Raw genomic sequence first — 19,573 nt, 5'->3', positions numbered from 1 at the left:
GTGCCCCCTGATGAGACTCGAGTCACCCCAGCTTTCCTATGTGAGTATGGCCTCATCTAGGAGGCTGTGGTGTGTTGGAGAGTCAGCAAGAGGCTTCTTTTACCCCAAATGGGGCCAGACCTTGTGTCAATGGCCAGGGCTTCTGGAGCACCAAACCCAACCACCCAAAGCCCCCACCATGCCCTGTGGAGTCTGTGGTTGGTATGTGGGTGCCCACCAGCTCACCACCAGTACCTACTTTATCTAATCAGCCCATCGTTCCCTCCAACCCGCCCTGTGGCTCCTACAGGGCAGCTGGGGAGCGGCCACTATCACAAGAATCACCCTGTTTGCTTTTGATAAAAGTCATAGTAAAGGAAAGAAAAAGGCATGAATGGGGAGGGAGGGAAGTCCCAGTCTGGTGGCGTCTAGAAGGTTCTACAGGCGTGAATATAGAACAGGGTAGGCAAACTGTATGGCCCAGGGGACATCTTCTCACGCTAAAACCAAGGCCCAGAAAGATCAGGTGACCCCCATCCAGAGCCACACAGCAGATGAAGGAGGGGTGGGAACATGTTCTCTGGACCAAGTCACACTGAAAGACAAATCCGGCTGTAAAAAGGGGCCTGTGTGTTATGCCTGCCTCCCCTGGCTTGGTTGCTGAGGCCTCAAATTCTCTTGTCTGATAAACAATGTTTAGAGAAGATGGCGGGGGAGGGGGTGGGGAAGGGGAAGGTATTGAAAACAAGTCTGAAGAGGTCAAGGGGCTTTCCTGAGGTTACATGGCTGTTAAGGAGAGTTCAGTCAGTATCCTCTGACCCCAAACTCATGACCCCAACTCAGGTGGTGCTGGTTCACTCACAGCAAATCCCGTGTCATGCAGCTGGGTGTGCCAACCTTGGTCACAAGCGTTCCCATTTACAGATAGGAGTGTGAGCAGCAATAGAGGCGGAAAATGATCCAGAAAGCCCTGCAGGGCCGCAGTGCTCACATGCAGGGAACTGAGCAGGGAGCATCAAACCTGTGGCCACCGGCACAGCCAAGATGAAAGGATTTTGTCAGGTATTCTACAGAGGGAGATGATGGCACCAACCAGGAAAGCTGCAGAGCAACAGACGCCATCGACACAAGCTTGAGAACAACCTTTAGAAACAGAGGCACAGCAGGCTGGGATGTGCTCCATGGGAAACTGCCCCTCAGGAGGCAGGTTCTGACCTCACAGGGCGCCCGGAGTTGCCAGCTACCAGGGAAATGGGAATCTGTCAGCTGGCTTTGTTAAAGTCTGATTCCTGACAGCATTTTAGTATTTCTGGCCAGGCTGGGATGACTGGGGGTCCCCAGAAAGCTGGGTTCAAGTACGGTAAGGGTGTGACCCACCCATACCAGAAAGCAGTTCTGCTCTGAACCACGTATGTCCACCCTTGGGATGGCAGCAAAGGACAGTGCTGGGCCACACAGGTGCAGAGCAGTGTCCACAACAGCCCAGGGTGGGCTGGTCCATGGGGTGCTGCACCAGGATCCTGGGAAGCCTCATGCTGTATTCCTCTCTGCCCCCACCCCACCCCACCTGTTCACAGTGACTCAAACCTCAGAGGAAATAGGTGTCTAGATCCCCAGATTGCCAGCCCTCAGGGATATTCCAGGCATCATGTGTCCCGGACCCAGGAGGGTATTGTGCCTGGGAGAAGGGGCAGCTGGTCCCAGGGGGGCGGAAGAGCATGGCTGCTTCTGTTCTCTACTTCTGTGAGCTTTTTTTGCCTGCTCATCCACCTCCTCCTTGGGTCCAGCCGCCACTCTGGTGGCCCTGGGGAGGAAAAGGCCAGCCTCAAGCTTTCTGGCTAGGAAAAGGTGCAGGGTGGGATATGTGTGCGTAGTCAGCATGGCCTAAGATCTGGGGCCACTGGGAACCCCAATCACTGGTGCTGGGTCGGAGGGCTGGTCCAGAGTGCCGAAGCCCTGCCCCTTTGCAGCTAGCCCCTGGCACCTCCCTGGTCTTTGGGACTGTGCTTGTTGAGTATTGATTTTTTGACATGGAGCAACAGCCTGCCTTTATCGGCTGAACCCTGGCCCTTGCTAATGGCAGATCTGGGTTCAGCTGGAAAGAGCAGGTTCTGCAGGGTGGGGTTTTTCTTTCCTGGGATCTGTGGCGGCCTCTCAGAACCTGGGGTAACCGAGCTTGTTCTGGGAAAGGGCTGGCTCTCACTGAAGGTACATCTATAGGTGTAACCGAGCAAGGGATGCTTTCCTCCTGGACAGTGCCCAGAGGACAGGCCCCGGTACTTCCCAGGCTTCTAGCTCTGATCACCCCTACTGAACCTGAAGATAGGACTCCTTGGAGAGGGACACCACCTCCATCTCTTCAGGGTACAGCCAAAGCAGCCAGACCAGTAAAAAAAGTACCATGGCCTGAGCCCTCACTACCCTCTCGACAGACACACAGATTCCTTAGTGGCTTGTGTGCCACACCCAGGCGAGAGACTCTTTCCTACCTATCCCACATGCCTGAGGAGGCTGCAAGTCATGGCTTCCAGGTTGCTCTGAAGACTTAGAGAAGTCTTTATTAGACTTCTCTAAGAGCTCTATGCTGGTTGTCCCCCCATTTCCCCCCAGGATGGGGACAGGAAGCCCCATCAGCCTAGAGGCCCCACATCTTCCTGTCTACTTGTGGTGGCCTGGACACTCTGGTCCTTGCCCAGAGCCTGGCTTCACCTGGCTTCAGCTCAGTGTACCTACCCGCCTTGTCTTTTGTCCTTTGCCTTCAGGTGCCACAGTTTCTGGTCTAAGTGGTCAGAAGGGTGGGTCTGAGGGCATGTGAAGGCCTGGAAAGTGGCTGCTATTGCCAGTGTGGGAAGGTGAGTCCTTTCTGACCCGGAGTGACAGCTGTCCACCTTGCCTACAGGCACTCACATCTTGGGGCCAACAGCTGAGAGCAAGGCAGGTGCTAGGGAGGCCAGCATGTCAGGATGCAGCCACCACCTGGAGTACATTGAGGGCCCGAGCACCTGCTGACCCTCTGCGCACAGAGCAGAGGCCCCTATGAAGGAGGGAGACCCAAGTGGGGAGACTGAGGCCTTGATTATAGGGTCACAGTCACTCTGGGTGTTAGGCCTTGGCCCTGGGGTGGGTTGGACACTGCAGAAGTTGGGAGACAAGGAGGTTTAGGGGCTTTTTAGCAGCTCCTCTCAGAATATCCATCAGCAGTAGCCTTGGCCTTCAAAGCCTCTGTCAGTTTCATCTTGAACTTGGAGGCCAGGGGTCATATTGGGGCACTGGGAGTTCAAACCCAAGCCTCTGGCCTGGCTTTGTCCTTCTTTAAGGTTCCTGACTGGAAAAGGGAAGAGGATGGGATGACCTGGTGTGAGCAGGGGCTGCTGTGGGTTCAGAAAAGGGGAGCACCCAGCAGGCTGGACCTGCCCTAGATCCCCACATCTCCTGCTGCAGCTCCCTGCAGACCCTGGAATCAGGCACCCAGCATGGCGGGGCCTTGCAGCTTGTGGTCCTGGGACACCTGTCCCAGGAGCACAGCGCCCTGCCCCACCGTTCCTCTTTCTGCACGTGATCTAGAATGCAGCGAGTCTGCAGGGTAGGCCTGGGGGTCGGGGGAATTTGGGCAGAACTAGCCAAAGGCAGGGATGGGAGATAGTATGCAGCTTGCTGACTCCACATCAGCGCCATAGAGCCGTGACAAGCCTGACAGGTTCAGGGACTTCTTACAGCATTTCTAGGGAGTCTACATCTCTCAGAATGATTCCCACTCCCTTGTATAATTTTACCCCAATACAGGGATTCTCTGTGTAGCCCTGGCTGTCCTGGAATTCACTCAAACTCAGAGATCCACCTGCCTCTGCCTCCCAAGGGCTGGGATTAAAGGCACTCACCACTATTGCCCGGCTCTTGTAGAAATTTTCTTAAGGGTCAAAATGTCCTCTGGCTTCACTACAATGGCCATTCTTGTTGCCCTTCAGTTCACACTCATGGTCATTCTGGATAAATGCCCAGGGCTCCATCAAGTCCCTGCTTGGGCAGCAAAGGGCTGTGGCAGGCCTTGGTTAGAGGGCTCCAATGCACCCAGACCAGTCATATTGCGGGGGTGGAGGAGCATGGAAGCTCAGTGGATTGAAGGACGAATCCAAGGCGTATGGTGATTCCAGGGGACCTGGATAACCCAGCTGGGGGCAGGGCCGGGTGGGCAGGGCCCCCATGAGACACAATAAGATATGATAGCATCTCGCCTCATCTCAGGCCGCGCTGGGCCCTTGCGTGCAGGATATGACCAGCCCTCGAGACGACGGCGGCCCCTTTGTCCCATCTCTGGGGACCGATCTTATCAGCTGCGTCCACCGCCTCCATAATGGAAAAAATGCAGCGAGGAAATAAAAAGTTACGCACAGAGATAGAAGGGTAATAAATAAATAAATAAATAAATAAATAAATAAATAAATAAGGAGCCATCGTGGCTATGGGGAAGGGGCGCCTCTCAAAGAGCAGCCGTATGTCACAGGGCTGGCAGGGAGTGGGTGGGGGTTGCTTCCTGGCTCCCATCCTGGGTCTGGGGTCTGGGTGAGTTTTGGCAGCATGTTGGGTCTCATAAAGGGGGGGGGTGTCTCAGTTTCCCTTCTAGGGCAGGGTGAGGGAGAGGGAAGGTAACGTGTCCAGGTAGCCATGGGTCACAGTACTGTGCCCTGGACCCTGGACCTGTGTGGATCCCAGTTGGGAGAATAGGGAAGCACAGCTTCGCCCCACTTCTTCTCTGCCTCACCCTAGTCACCCTCTCCACATCCCAGCCAGAAAGGACAGCTTTCTGGAGGAGGCCATCCCGGCTACCCGTAAAAAACGGGAGGAATGAGGACCGTAGACCCAAGGTCACCTCACGCTCCTGTCTTATTTCTACTAGACACTGGTGGTCATGGTAGAAACAGCTGGTGCAGCTGTGGCTCCGGCCAGGACTGGGTCAGGGAAGAGACCGGCAGTTGGCCTTGGGTCTTACTGCTGTGACAATGGTGCTGGCAGGAGCGACTTGCCAGTGACGGTACCCGTGGCCAGTAAGCCAGAGGCAGTGCCGAAGACAGTAACAACACTGGGGCTCAGACAGCAGCAGTGACCACACAGGTGGCCCCAGTAATACAGCTGTCCCTACCACACACACGGCTCATCCTTCGTGGGGCTCAAGGCAGACCTGTGGCCACCATTCTGAAGAGGCCATGACTCTTAGGGTTGAAATGACATGCAGACCTTACAACCGGGGAGGGGACAGATGGGAAAGTGCTGGAAGGCAGTGGTTGAAGCTCTCCTGGCAAGGCTAGGACTCCCTTGCTGATGTCTAGGCCAGCTGTGGGGCTGCTAGCTGGGCAGGAAGCCGGTGGGAGGGCGGAGAAGGAAGCGACTTGATTAGCGCCGCCACCGAGATAGCTTGCCCTGGCCACAGACAGCGGGTCCCGGAAGCGGGTGAGGTCAGTAGGACAAATGCGGTGGGCAGCCTGGCCTGGGGCCCCTTCTAGGGCTCTACCTGCATTTCCCACTGGATGTCCTGTTGTCCGTCCTCTGCCTACAGTGTCCACTGAGATGCTCTTGTGCTCAGATGTCATGATAGGTAGACGCCCCTAAGAGGTAGGCCTGTTCTGTTCTCCCCAGAACTGTCCCACTTGCGCATCTGCCTCAGTTTCTACATCTGTGATGGGGTACCACAGTGGCTCCTGCTGCCTGAATAGTGTACTCCAGTTTCTTCTGAAGAGTTTTTGGGGTTCTCTTTACACCAGTGGGATCTGCTCCTAGAGCAGACCTTCCTGGACGCTTTGTCCCCTACTGCTCCTGCTGCCAGTCCACCAGCTGTGCCTTGGGGGCCATTCACCAGGTCTCAGAAAGAGCTCTGTAAGAGTCCCGGGCCCTGGGGTTCCTAGCCAATCCCTGCCCCCATGTCTCAGCCACATTTCTGTCCTTTGGTGACTGACTGCCACTCTAGTTGCTGCAGAGGGAGTCCTCAATCCCGAGATCTATAACAGGCTGGCGAGTACCCAATGCTCAATGTATGAGAAGCAAGGAGGGAGTGAGAGCCACCATGGGGAGGAGGGCAGTTTGATGGGTCACCTGTGTAGTCCTGCTAGTGACAGCCCCCCTCCTCTGCAGTTTCTAGGACCCAGTGCCTCAGAACAGTTATCAAGGTGGAATCAAAGCCAAGGCTAGCCCAGGACTCATGTGGGCAGGGCCAGCAGGCAGCCAGTGGGGGGGGGGCGGGGGGCGGTTCCATCTCTGTCTCTCAGCCATCCTCCCCTGGCCCATGCTGACCCAAGGCTATGACCTCTGAACCCTGTTTCCATGGTAATCACCTACTTACCACAGTCCTTCCTCGCTGGGGTCCTCTACCTCTGAGCCTCCTTTCTCACTCAGCTTGCATTTAGGTCTAGCTGTGTACATCCAGTTCAGACCTTTCACTGTGGCTTCGGCCCCAACACACCACCCCTGGGTGGGTGATGATATAATGGCTCAGAAAGTCCCATTCTGACACCATCTAGAATCATGTCTGGGGTGGCAGTGTCTCCAGTGCATCCCGGAAGGGCAAGGCCCTCCCTGAGTCTTTCCAGCCCCAGAGGAACTCAGTGACTATTCAGGAAGAATATGCCTGACTGTAAAGATACAGTTTCCTTAGGTCTTTTCATCCTAGCTTCAGATCGCTCAGCAACCCTGGGGTCTCAGAAGAACAGTCTTCAAAGGGGCTCCGAGCTGCTGGACTGGTCTCTGAAGCTGACCCCAGAGTGACCCCTGTCATCTACCAGTGCCCCCTCCCCCGCGGGCTAATCTAAGACAAATAGGCCTATCACCCTCCACGCCAGGCCCCATGATAACACAAAATAGCTGGAATGATTTTTTTTCCCACCCACACATGCCAGCCAGTCAGCCGTGGGGAGGGGAGCATGGCCAGCTATCGGCCCATCTCCCAGGCTGTCCATCAGGACGAGCCGTCCTGCCTCAGCCGCCAGATAACAGGCCTTGAGGTTCACACAGAAACCCCGGGCCTACGAGATTAGTTAGCCGGACACAGTCTAGATAACAAGCTACCGCTCCATGGGAGGGAGGGGTCCCAGTCACCTGCTTCCCTGGGACCCTGGGCAGGAGATCTGGCTGGGGCCTCCAGCAGGAAATGGCCAACAACACCTCCTGTGGCCCTAGGAGCAGTCCCTTCCACCCCGAGACTGTGGGATGCTTTAACTCTGATCTAGTTTCCCCAGCAGCTGATCAAATACCTCCGAATGTCTTTCAGCATCTCCACTGTGTAGCCAAGAATTTGGGGATTGGGTGTGGCTCAGAGGTGGAGTGCTTTCCTAGTGTGTTTGAAGGTTGGAATTCCAACCCTAGCACCATGATGAGACAAGACAAGGCTGTGAGGGCTGCCCTCAAAGTCTATGGCTCAGAACCCCGGCCCGTCTGTGCCCAGCATTTTCTCCCCATGCCCACCCTAGCCCTAAGGCTCCATCATGCCATGCCCCCAATGCCTCACTGCATATTCCAGCTCCTTGTCTGAATAGCTCCCTCCCCCCTAATTTGCCTTTCAATCATCTTCGAGACGGGGTCCTTCGTCCTTCTCTAGTGCTACCATCTGCTCCCCCACTTGGCCTTGACACTCAGGCACCCCCTTTGCTGACTGACACTGCTCAGGGACACGCTGGCCTGGTACATGGCCAGCCTTCCTGGCCCTGCCTCCAGGAGCTGGGATGGGCGGACCAGCTCTCACTCAATTCAAAGCAGCTCCTGGAAAGAGTTCTGGCCTCCAAGAAACTCCTGAGTGAAAGAGACAAAGTCCTTTCTGACTTCTCTTCCCTTCACACTCTGCCCTAGTTGGGCAGCCTGGCTCGGGGGCCTTAGCACCCAGTGGGACTTCCGCAGGCCAGGACTGTGGGGTCAGCCGAGCTCCTAGCTCTCAGCTGTAAGGGACCACAGGACCCCCCTTTCCTGCTCTACTTTGTCTCTGGAGTCTGGGGTGGGTTTACAGGTCTTAACCCTCCCCAAAGGCCATGCGCACCAGTAAGAATTGTACAGTCACCCCCTTTTCAAAAGTGCATGAGCCTGTACCGAACACTGGGTGCTGCATCATTCCCAGCCAGCGCTCTCTTCTTCCACATCCTCCCTGGGCCTCAGGATGCTGCCAGACCTTGACCTAGCACCTTGACCTTGTATGGAGAAGCTGTCCCACCCCCATGGCATACCTGCTTATTCTCTTTGTCCCTGGCCCTGACCCCTGTTGGCCTGTCTCTCTATAAAGACCCTCCCAGACGGCCAGGCAGGGGCCCAGCCCAACGTGTATCCTTACATGGATTCAGGTCAATGAGCCTGGAGGAGCTCAGGTGGCTGGCTCTCCTGTTGCCTCTCCTTTACCTCCAGGGCTTTCCAGCCTGGGGATGGCTGAAGGGGTGGTCCTAGCTCACCCAGCATGTTCACACGGTGCCGGTGTGCCTTTCCAACTCACCCTGAGGTCCTCTTGCCCTTCCCTTTATGATCGTTCTGCCTCTGGACCCTGCTCTTAAACTTCAGTGACCAGAATAAGTTCCAGGCCCAAGACACTCACAGGGCAGAAGAGCCACCGCTGAAGTCCTGGTGACTCCTGCCCCCGCTGCTAGCTATGGCTGCACTCACACTGACAGCGGGTGTTACTCTCTGGGCCTCTCCACTCACATTACAGGACAGCACACCCAAGGCAATGGTTTGGGGCCCCCATAGTGACTCAGTTTGCCTCCCATCCTGGTACCTGCCCTCCCAGGCAGACACTCTGCTGGCACAGGCAGACTCCACACAGCTGGTACATTGATGACAGGCATGCAGCCTTGGGGGGCCTGGGAAGGTCATGGTCCCTCTGTGTCCCAGATCCCCCCAGTTCTGTGGAGTCTTGTGGAAGGAACTAGATAGGCTATTGATTCCTTTGCTGAGGCCAGCCCTGGAGGATTCCTGAGGAAGAAGACCTCACACCATGCTACCTGACTGACAGCAGTCTCCGAGTCTGTTTATTTCTGCTCTTCTGCCACTTGCTTAAGACTATTCCAGATGGGCCATGGGGGGTGGGGGCTGGCAGTGCTGGATGGGACGTGCATCCTGACAGGGCGGGCATATCTGAAAGCCAAGTCCTCCTGAACTGAAGGGAAGGTGACAGGAAGAGTGTGGCACTGAGGGGCGCCAGGCACTGGGGACAGATCCCCACATTTCACAGTAAGGCAGCTATGCAAGGTCAGAGATCTACTTTCAAGCCATCTGCATAGCTGGATTTGAAACAGCCATCACTCCTGCAATCAAGGTCGTCTTGAAGATGACTCTCACTTTTTGTCCTTCTTCCCCGTTAGAACTCAGCTGAGGACCACAGGAAGCCAGGGTTGGGTCTCAGCAAGGGTATCCTGAGCCCTGTACACAACTTCCCAGAGCTCTGGGTCCACAGTGTGACCTGTGGCCCCATGAGACCCAGGCTGTGTCCCTGCTATGCCTCAGGGGTATGCAAGCCCTCCTGCTCCAATCCTCCCTGTTTTCCCCTCACCTGCTGGGCTCAGGCCCAAATCCACAGGGCCCTGGCTGCAGCCCCTCTGACTCCACTCTCCCTTGGCTCATGGACTGCCAAAGCCCCAAGCTCTCCGGGCCTTTGCATGGCCATTCTTTTCTTGTAAGCTCCCCTCTCCGACATCTACAAACCCCTCAGACAGCAAGACATAGCGTGCTTTAGAAGGACCATCTAGGTCGCTCTCATTCTACACAGCATCATCTGGTTTGTTCTGAGCACTGAGAGCAGCGCTTCCCTGTTGTGTGCACTTACACTTCTGTCTCATGTGCTCTGAAGGCACTTTCCTTGGGTTTTATACTCTACACACGACTACACCATCCCCACTGCCCAGAAGAGGGTGCTGAGACCACACTGTGGGGTCAGTGCAAAGCCGGACTCTGGGCAGTGTGTGGCCATCAGATCTGCAACACGACATCATTGCCCATTGTGTTGCTCAGGTGCACAGGTAATGCAAAACCAGCTGCTGGAGGGGTTTCTGACCTGCCTGCACCCCATGGGTGGGAAACCACACTGCCTAGTAGGTGACAAGCTGGGGGGGCACAATGACTCTCCCCAACGCCATTGTACAGAATAGGAAACTGAGGTCCGGAGGTTGGCAGCCCACCCAGAGACACTCAGCAGAGCTGGGCTCGTGAAGAACTGAGTGGCCAGGGCAAGACACAGAACTCCTGACAATGGACCAAAGCATCGCTGTGCACTACCCAGACTGTGGGGCGCTGCAGGGCAGGAGGGAGCTAGGCACAGTGACTGAACCAGGAGAGGATAGGAAATCATGATAGGGATAATGATTTGCACAATGCTGGGGCTGCACTCCAGTGCTTATAAAGCTCTCGAGGAAATAAAATTATACTTGGGTCTGCAGCAGTCAAGTGACTGTTCCCGGGTGTCATTGGCAGCATGGAAACCAGGAGGCCACATGGGGGTTTCTTGGGGGTCTTTTTTTTTTCTATTTCTCCTGTGTGTGTGTATGTCTCTCTCTCTCTCTCTCTCTCTCTCTCTCTCTCTGTGTGTGTGTGTGTGTGTGTGTGTGTGTGTGTGTGTGTGTGTGCAGATCCAAGGTTGATGCTGGGAGTCATCCTTGATCACTTTCCCACCATATTCACTGAGGCAGGGTCTCTCAAGCAGATAGAGGTCACTAATGGCCAATACTGTTAGCTTGCCCTGGGGATCCTCTGTCTGACCGGAACAACGAGTGGGCTATATCCACTTGTATTTATGTGAAACACCAGTCCCCATGCTTATGTGGCAAACACTTTGATCGCTAAGCCATTTTCAGCTCCTCCCGGAGGACTTCCCTTCATCTGCTCTAGGCCTGGGCCATAGGAGATGAGCTGTCTCATGTATGTACACCAGTTATGGAGAAGCAATAAGACCAGGCTCCGGGACAGCCACTTTCTGGGGCCTGTTTAAATCCTGTCTCATCTAGAGAGGAATCTGATAGGTGGCCCCTGATATTTACATGTCTGGGCTGCAACATCAGATGGTACCCAGTATGGGCAGATCCCTCTGGAGATCCCAGCCCTGGACTGTCAGCTCTGTCGTGGGTCCAGTGACCACCTTACTTCAGGCAGAGCAGATGGGAATGGGTTCGGGTCCAGGCACTTCTCTGAGCCAGACAGAGCCAGAGGAAGATGTGGAGTCCAAGCCAGCTCTATATCTTCTCTCCAAAGAGGAATAGGGGAAGATGCCTCTCAGGCAGGTTCCCTGGAACAGGCTGGGTGGGTTCGGGGTTTGGGGTGACTACAGGTCAGAGGTCAGAAAGAGTCAAAGGCAACCAACAAGGCAAAAGTGGCCACTTGATCTGTCACCAGACTGGGCACTGCCTTCAAGCCTTAACCCCACAACCCATCACAGGCTTGGGCGGCCCTGGAGATAAGAGCCCCTGGGCCTCTCCAGCAGCTTCCCCAGTGGATGATAAGGATGGCCTGTGTGGGAGCTGATAGGCAATGGCTACCACGGCGGTTGGCCAGCGGCCACTTATCAACCCCATCGCTGCCCACTGCACAGAAATTCCTATCTGTGGGAGCCGATAGGGTACCGCCTGGCCCCTGAGGATGCAAATAACTCGGGAAGCTGGGGTGCTCCCTGACCCCAAACCACAGTCCATGGAGCACAGCCTTCACAGGGGGCAGGGCAGGCTGCAAACTACAAAGGCCTTGCTTCTCCATCTAAAATATGAAGTAATAACACTTGTGTGGATGAGAATGGTGGGTAATGCTCAACACTGATGTGGATGACCTGGCATCTGGGCCTCGGTAGCAGGACACAGTTCCCAGTCAGTGATGTGCACTGTCCTCTCTGACCATGCACTGAGGCGGTATGACACTGTGCTGGCCCCACGGGGCTGAGTAAGGACCTTCTATGCCTTCTACCTACTTAGTGGTCACTGAAGTCCATAGACACACATGATCCCTGCCACCCCCAGCAGGCATTGTCTACATTATGCTTGTGGATATGGAACAGGGACACACAGGGACACGCTTCTGATGCTGAGTCAGTACTTACGGACTCCCTTCTAGCAGGAGAAACTAAGTCAGCCTAGGGCTGGCTAGAATCTGGGCAGCCTGAATACAAGGCTTTGCTCAGTTCAATGGCTTCAGGCATGTGAGTGGAAAAAGCCCTGGCACCCATGTGATCAAGTACAATTACTCCCATCATGGAACTGTGATCTGGGGACACTGGCCTCAACTGAGATAGGACCCTGGGTCAGTACCCAACTCCCACCAAGCACCCCAGGAGGAATGGTCATCTTTGCCATCCATTTCTGCCAGGTCATCTAGAGCCCTGAGAAGTGTGCTAAGCATCAATGTACTAAGGGATGTCTGAGGAGGGTGCGCCAGGACAGTTAGTCATGGGATATTCTGTGAATGGATTCAATTTCCACACAGGGTGCGGGTTCCCCATTCTGGCTGTGGCCTTCTGGGCTCACCCCCTCTCTATCTGGCCTCAGGCTGTTATTCCGTCGGGTACCCCCACACACCTGGCACTCCTCTTCCCTCGCACTGTGGTGGACATCACCAATTGACTCCTGCACTCTTCTAATGCCTTAAGACCCCCCCCCCCCCCGAGTCACCGCTCTGTTAAGAGTCCAGTTAAAAGTCTGTCGCTTTCCAATTTGGATCCCAAGTTCCCCAGGGGGAGGAACAGGGTCTCTGCCCTGGCAAAGCCGTCTCGGATCCCTCAGCAATCCCTTGCCATGCCTTCTATCCATGGATAGGAATCTGATTGTGATCATACCGAGATGCTTACACACAGCTGAGACTCAGTAACTGTGCACACACGTGTTGCCCACCCACATGCTCAGTCCCCAGACTCCTCCCTCATTGATACACACACCACTTACCCTGCACAGTGAGGCTCTCAGCCCTCACTCAGTAAGAGCCCTGGTAATCATGATGCCCCCCACTGTGCTCCTGGGCCATGGTATCTGTTTACCAGAAGCAAGGGTACCATGATTGCCACATTCTGGGACCTGTGAGACCTGAGATGCAGCTGCCAATTCTAGCTTAGTATGTGATCAGTCACACTCACTGCCCGAAGATGTGCAAAGGCACAGGCCTGACTGCCTATGGGGCAGATGGTAACTAGGAACCTCAGATGGGCTGCAGCCCCCAGGAAGAGCAGGTATTCTTCTCTCACAAGCCTGAGCCCACCTGGGCACTAGCCAGCTTAGCATCCCAACCATCTGCTGCTGGGAAGATCCCAGACTGGCAGCTCCAGCCACAACCTCTAGATACCCCTCCAGAGACCTGTTCCTCAGTCCTCATTGCCAAACCTTCCAAATGCTTCTGTCTACATCACGAGCTCTGGGTGTGGGTACTCTGGAGACAATTCAGACCACACTGCTTGGGCCAACGGCACAGACCTAGATACCACTGGTCTCCAAGAATCCAAGAAAGCCTAGTTCCCACTTGGTCCAGAAGGCTGTAACAAGGCTGCCCTGGGGTCATAGCAATGTTGTACTGGGCTAGTCAGCGTGGTTACCTGGCCCACTCCAGGGACTGGCCATGGATGCCTCTTCTTCCTTTTCCTCTTTCTCTTTATCCTGGGGCCTCATCTCCAACTCCTGCATCCCCATATCTTCAGGACCTTCTGGGGACTCAGGGGGTGCTGGCACTGTGGGTGGACTCACATCTGTAGAGAGAAAAACACTGTCACGATCTTGCTGGGATAGCCTAGGACCAGGAGGGAAACTGAGGCCAGGGGGCACACAGTTACCTGTCCTCCTGTCTTATCTAACACAGCAGGTTTCCTCTTGGCCTTGTAAAGCCCCCAGTCCCTGCTGATTACAGCAGGAATAATTATCCCTTCGCTGCTGTCTGTCAGAGCCCAGTGCCCACCCAGGGCGCCTAGGTTTGTGGGCCTCTGGCTCACTGGTCTCTGCAACAGCTGGGCCCCTCCACCAGCCCCGCACCCGATTCCAGCCCAAAGGGCATGTTTGCCTTCCTGGCGGGCCAGATAACCAGTGTGGCCCCCGATCGATGCGCTCCTGTAAAGCCCCCTGGGTGACGTCATGGGAACAGCAGATTATTAATACCACGATAAGGGCTGTGATTAACATCAAATAAATCAATCCCGTGGTATAAAAGTCCTATTATTTTTGGCTATAAATCAAAGTGGCTGGCATCTGAGCTCCAGCCACTGCGAGGAGCCGCACTGGACCCGCCTGAACGTCAGATATGCTCTTGCGCCGTTATCGCGCCCATCACTTCGTTATCACGGCCGCCGGTGCCAGGTGCAGGCCTGGCTGTTTGTCCCAGATCCTTCCCGGCCCCACCCGCCTACCCTCTCAGCAGCCCCAGCTCCCCAATCAGATAAAGACCAGCTCCCCGGGAAGCCGTGGGTCAAAGTCCAGTAGCCGCCAACCACTTGCCCTTTGGTAGCTCGGCCACAGCTGCCTTAGTGCAGCTCCTGATGGTAGCACTGATGGTGGAGGAGATAAGGCAGCAGCCTTACGAGCATGGCACCTGCTCTTCTGGAGGTCACCCCGTAAAAACGGAGGCTCAGAGGTGGTCTACGGCCATGGATAGCTTCACCCCTCAGTACTGTATGCCGGCAAAAGCAAAGAAAACAGTAACCATGAATAAGCTCCTGACTGGAGACTGGCCTGGCACCTGCCACCTCATTCCTGGGGCAGGTGTCCTTGGAGAGCCGAGAGTGATGGAGTCAGGGCTTGACCCCCAGGGCTGCTGCCAAGGATGGGCCAGAGCCTCAGGCTGGTGCTGGGCCTGGAACAAAGGAGGGATGTAGGAGAGTCCTTGGCCTGCAGCCATTCAGTCAGGGACTCCGATACACTGGTAGGGTGCACAGTGAGGAGCCCCCAGGGATGAAGATCTGTCTGGAATTTGTTCTCCATCCAGACTCCTGGAGTTCTCTCTGATTGTTCCCTCTGTCCCCTCTGTCATTACCTGTCTGTCATCCCTGTGGTCCTGTCATCAGAGTCCTCCTCCTTCCTCTTCCTCGTCCTCCTTGTTCTGCTCTACCGTCCATCCCTCATCACCACGTGTGTGTGTGCGTGCATGTGTGTGTGTGTTTGCACATGTGTGTGCGCGTGTATGGGTGGTGGTCAAAGAACATCCTTGGAGGTCTTTAGCTCTCTCCCTTGTTTTTTGAGACATTGTCTGCCATTGGCCTAGGACTCAACCAATGTGGCTGCCTGGCTAGTGAACCCCAGGGACACACCCGCGTTCACCTTCGCAGTGTTGACATTAGAAGCTTGCATCACCACACCTACATTTTAGAGATGCTGAGGCTCAGTCCTCAAGCCTGTGGGCAAGCACGTAATTGACTGAGCCGTTTCCCCAGGTCTTTTGTCCTCTTTGTTGTCCTCCCACCCCCGTTGTCCATCCTGTGCCATCTGCTCTGTCCCCCGTGTCCCCCCATACACTTGCTGGGACCACGGCCGGAGTACCAGCCCTCTTTGCATATGGCACAGGTGGTTCCTTGGGGATCTCTGCTTCAGGTTACCACCGGTCTCTCCTTCGCTTCTGGTCATGTCACCAGTTAACAATCCTCCCAAGTAGCCCAATGGCTACATTGTCCAATCAGAGGCTGGTGGGCAAGATGGGGTATGGCTCGATGATACAGTGCTTGCTTAGCATGCTTGAAGCTCTGGGTTTAATCTCTGGCACTGGGGTGGTGGTGGGAAGAGGCTAAAAGGGGCTGATTCAGACTCTGCAAAAAATAGCAGATATGGAATGGTGTGCCCCTGCAGCTTGGGGCAGCAGGTAGAACAAAGGCTCATGGGTATGGAGTGAAGTGATCCTGAAGCTCAGAGCTGCAGACAGACATGTCAGGGCTTTAGAGTCACAGCCAGGTAGAGCCCAGCACACTGAGTCAGGATGCAGGCATCATCCCTCACTCAGGTTCCTCTCTACCATCTCTCCAGAACTCAGTGGCCTCCAAAACACAAGCAAAATGCTGATCTCTCAAGGACTCTGCCTCTGTGAAGACCCTCTTCCCTGGATTCAGGGGGCATCTGAAGTCTCACTGCCCTATATCCCGCACCTGGCCTGAACTGGCCTCCTAGGGTTTGGGTAGTGTGGGTGTCTGCGGGGTTTCCTTCCACGGCCCGACTCCAGCTTCAGGAATGCACTGACCTGGACAACTGCAACCAGGAGGCCCAGTTGAGTTCAAGGAGGTCACGTGGGTAAGAAAAGGGGGCAGCGTGACAGTGGGATGAGTCTAAACCCAGACCTAGGTCGGATCCTGGCCAGAGTGTGGGCTGTGAGCCCAGACAAGCTTCTTAGCCTCTCTGGGCCTTGGTCCTTCAGTTCAGCAGATACAGTGTGTTCTTTGCCTCTGGAGAGCCTCGCAGTTCTTCCTGGGTGCAGCTTGATGCTGTGTGTGGAGCCCAAGTCCCAGCCCTGCACACCCGTGGACACCATTTCACAGTGGTAAATACGCTGGGAGAGGCTGTGACTTTCCTGAGGTCTAGCCTTGGACTGGATATTCCCCACCCAGGCCTCAGTCACCTTAGCCTGAGGCTGGACCTCCAAATCACACACAGCTGATACCCCTCTCCCCTGGCTCTCACCAGGTCCTAGGGCAGCAGCTGGAGGACACTAGGCATTAGCTGCCTGCTGAGGCCCTCTGTCTCCCCATGAACTCTAGGCAGGGTGTTGATCTGCACACTCACCTTCTCTGGGTGGGCTCGGGGGATCCTCTATGGCTGGGGCCTCAGGGGATGCGGCCTCCTGCTCCATGGGGCTGATGTCCATGGCCTGGGTTTCTTCTCCGGCCTCCATATCTCTGAGGGAACCTGTGGACATGAGTCGCAGGGAAATCATGAGGTGCTTCTGGATAAGGCTACCCTGGTTTCCTAATGGCCAAAGAGGCTCAGTTTTGGTGCCTGGGCAGAGTGGGCAGGACGAGGACAGGGCCAACCCCTCACCGAGGCAGAGGCTGTGTAAGTCTCCTGGAATCTAGTATGCTAGCTTCACCCTGTGTTTACCCCCGACCCTGCAACAATTCCTAAGCTTTGGTGTCACTTGGTGCTTTTCCTATTCTTGTCCTTCATGTTGTCTGTCTGTTCTCAGGTAATGGATACCCGCTTGCCAAGACAAGTGTCTCAGCCCCTCCCAACCATACACTCCCAATAGAAACCAACATGGGGTCCTTTGCGGGCTCAGATGGATGCTTTAGGTCTTCCTGTCTCACAGGCTCACATGGAGACTCACGGGATTACACACAGACTCACGGGCTCATACACAGACTCAGAGGTTCACACACAGATTCACGGGGTCACACACAGACTCTCGGGCTCACACACAGACTCTAGGGTTCACACAGAGACTCACAGCTCACACACAGATTCACAGGGTCACACACGGGCTCACACACAGACTCATGGGCTCACACACAGATTCACAGGCTCACACACAGACTCATGGGCTCACACACAGATTCACAGGGTCACATACAGGCTCGCATACAGACTCACAGGCTCACACACAGATTCACAAGGTCACACATAGGCTTGCACACAGACTCACGGGCTCACAAAGAGACGCATGGGCTCACACAGAGACTCACAGGCTCACACACAGATTCACATACAGACTCATGGGCTCATACAGAGATTCACAGGCTCACACACAGACTCTCGGGCTCACACACAGACTCGCGGGCTCACACAGCAGACATTCTACTGTTTGCTTACGATCTCCTACAGGAAGACTCTCAGGCCCCATATGTCAAACCACCCCACACTTGGGGTTTGGTCCAGAGCTCCCCAACAGTGAGTTCTTGTGCTCACTACACTGGGCAAAAACATCGCAGATGCACCACTGGTGGACTGGGTCAGGACACAGGTATCCTTCACGGTGGCCTCTTTGCTCCCCTTCCTCCAGACCAGTTGGGGGGCATTCACCATGCAGTGGGAGATGGAAGACTGGAATAAGCTCCCATGGTTCCACAATGACTCCCAGAAGACACCAAGCACAGGTCAGGGGTGACGCAACCTCTGAGGTCACCCCAGGGTATCAGCGATGGGAATAGAACTGAGAGGCCCAACTGAAACCCTTGCTCAGCCTGGTTCCTGGCTTATTCTCCTAAGCCACAGCTTGCAGGAGACACTGTCCTGTCATTTTGTGGTCACTGAGGAGGGGAAGAGCCTGTGTCTTGCGTACACCCACTGGCATTGAAGGGGCCTTGAGTCTCAGAGCAGTGAAGCCTGAGACACTGGAGAAAATAAACCCCTAAACCATATGTCAGAGGGCCCAAGGATACCCTAGAGTAGAGGGGACAGGAGGCATTCATGGGCCATCTTTGGTTTTGTTTTGTCTTTCGGACAGGGTCTCATGTATTCCATGTTGGCCTTGAACTTACTATCTCAGCAGTTCTCAACTTGGGGGGCGCGCCTAAGATCATTAAAAAACACAGATATTTACAATATGATTCATTGCAGTAGCAAAATTACAGTTATGAAGTAGCAGCGAAATAGTTTCATGGTTGGTGGTCACCACAACATGAAGAACTGTGTTAAAGGGTCATAGCATTAGGAAGGTTAAAAATCACTTCACTATGCGGTAGAGGCTCCTGCTTCTACCTCCTGAGTGCTGGGATTAGAGGCATGCACCATCACACCTGGTATATGCAGTGTGGGGATCTAACCCAGGGCTTTGTGTTAGACGCATGCCTGCCTTGACCCGTATGACCTTGAACTAGGGTTGGAAGACAGGGCTATGGTGGAGATCCACCCTGAGTGGAGCCACCCCCAGGACACTGGAGACTGCCCTGCCTAGGTCCATGCACCCATCTCTCTGGAGGAGCCTCTATGCCTCTCCAGGGGCTGAAAGGCACCTGGAGTCTCAGTTGCCTGCTCTAGCAATGGGATGAAAGCCTGCTCTCAGCAACTCTGGGATTGGCACTGAGCTGGGCCAAGGAGGGGGCACAAGCGGAAACAACCTTCCCCAGTAATGTCATGGAGCCCAATCTGGTGCCCACCCAGGTAGACCTCCGGCACCCAGGCGCCTAGAGCTGGGATGTTCCTCAATTTACAAGAACAAAGGCAAAATGCTCCTCACAAAGCCTCGTGGATGAGCGTGGAGAAAGAAGCCAGGCTGACAAGCAGCTTATTCTGACGTTGTTAATCCATTTCCAGAACAATTAAAATGGCTATGATAATGCAGGAGAGAATCACCACGACAAACAGAGAAAGCCCACAGATGGGATGCGGCACTTCTGCCCAGAGCTGCTCCGGCTTTCTGAGCCCTCCGTTGACTTCAGCGGAGCCTAAGTTGGCACTGGGCCCTCGGGTACACCTAGACCCGCAGGGCTACGGAGAATAGAAAAGCAGGGGACGTTGACCCTATATGTCAGGGGTATCTGTGAACCATGCCTGGACACTGTTCCTCTCCAGGATGTCCTATGCTAGGGTCCTTCTGGGGACCCTCACTGTCCCCAACCAGGCAGAGCGGCAGATAAAACTGTGACCTTGCTCTGTGACCTTGGGCAAGCCACGCTACCTCTCTGTCTCCTCAGCTCTGAACGGAAACTCTCACAGCTGCAGCCTCCCAGGACAGCTCGCTGGCACCATCAGAGTGCAGCTGAGGGTGCTGG

At 55.0% G+C, this 19,573-nt stretch overlaps 1 protein-coding gene across 4 annotated transcripts in view; it reads right to left on the bottom strand.

The window, feature by feature from the left end:
* Zfpm1 (zinc finger protein, FOG family member 1) overlaps positions 1-19,573 on the bottom strand; it is a 58,159-nt gene that overhangs the window by 18,266 nt on the left and 20,320 nt on the right. For all 4 annotated transcript variants that reach the window (XM_085681836.2, XM_085681835.2, XM_085681834.2 and 1 more), the window contains exons 2-3: positions 16,650-16,772; positions 13,496-13,645 (exon numbers count right to left, since the gene is read on the bottom strand). In XM_085681836.2, coding sequence (XP_085537962.2) covers positions 13,496-13,645; positions 16,650-16,758 — 259 coding nt within the window. In that variant the 5' untranslated portion in view covers positions 16,759-16,772. The remainder of the gene's footprint in view (positions 1-13,495; positions 13,646-16,649; positions 16,773-19,573) is intronic.

Source organism: Myodes glareolus, chromosome 22 (genome assembly GCF_982192425.1).
Source record: "Myodes glareolus chromosome 22, mMyoGla1.1, whole genome shotgun sequence".
Lineage (NCBI taxonomy): Eukaryota > Metazoa > Chordata > Mammalia > Rodentia > Cricetidae > Myodes > Myodes glareolus.
Note: the sequence above shows the minus strand (reverse complement) of the source record. Positions and strands in the feature narration are given on the sequence as shown.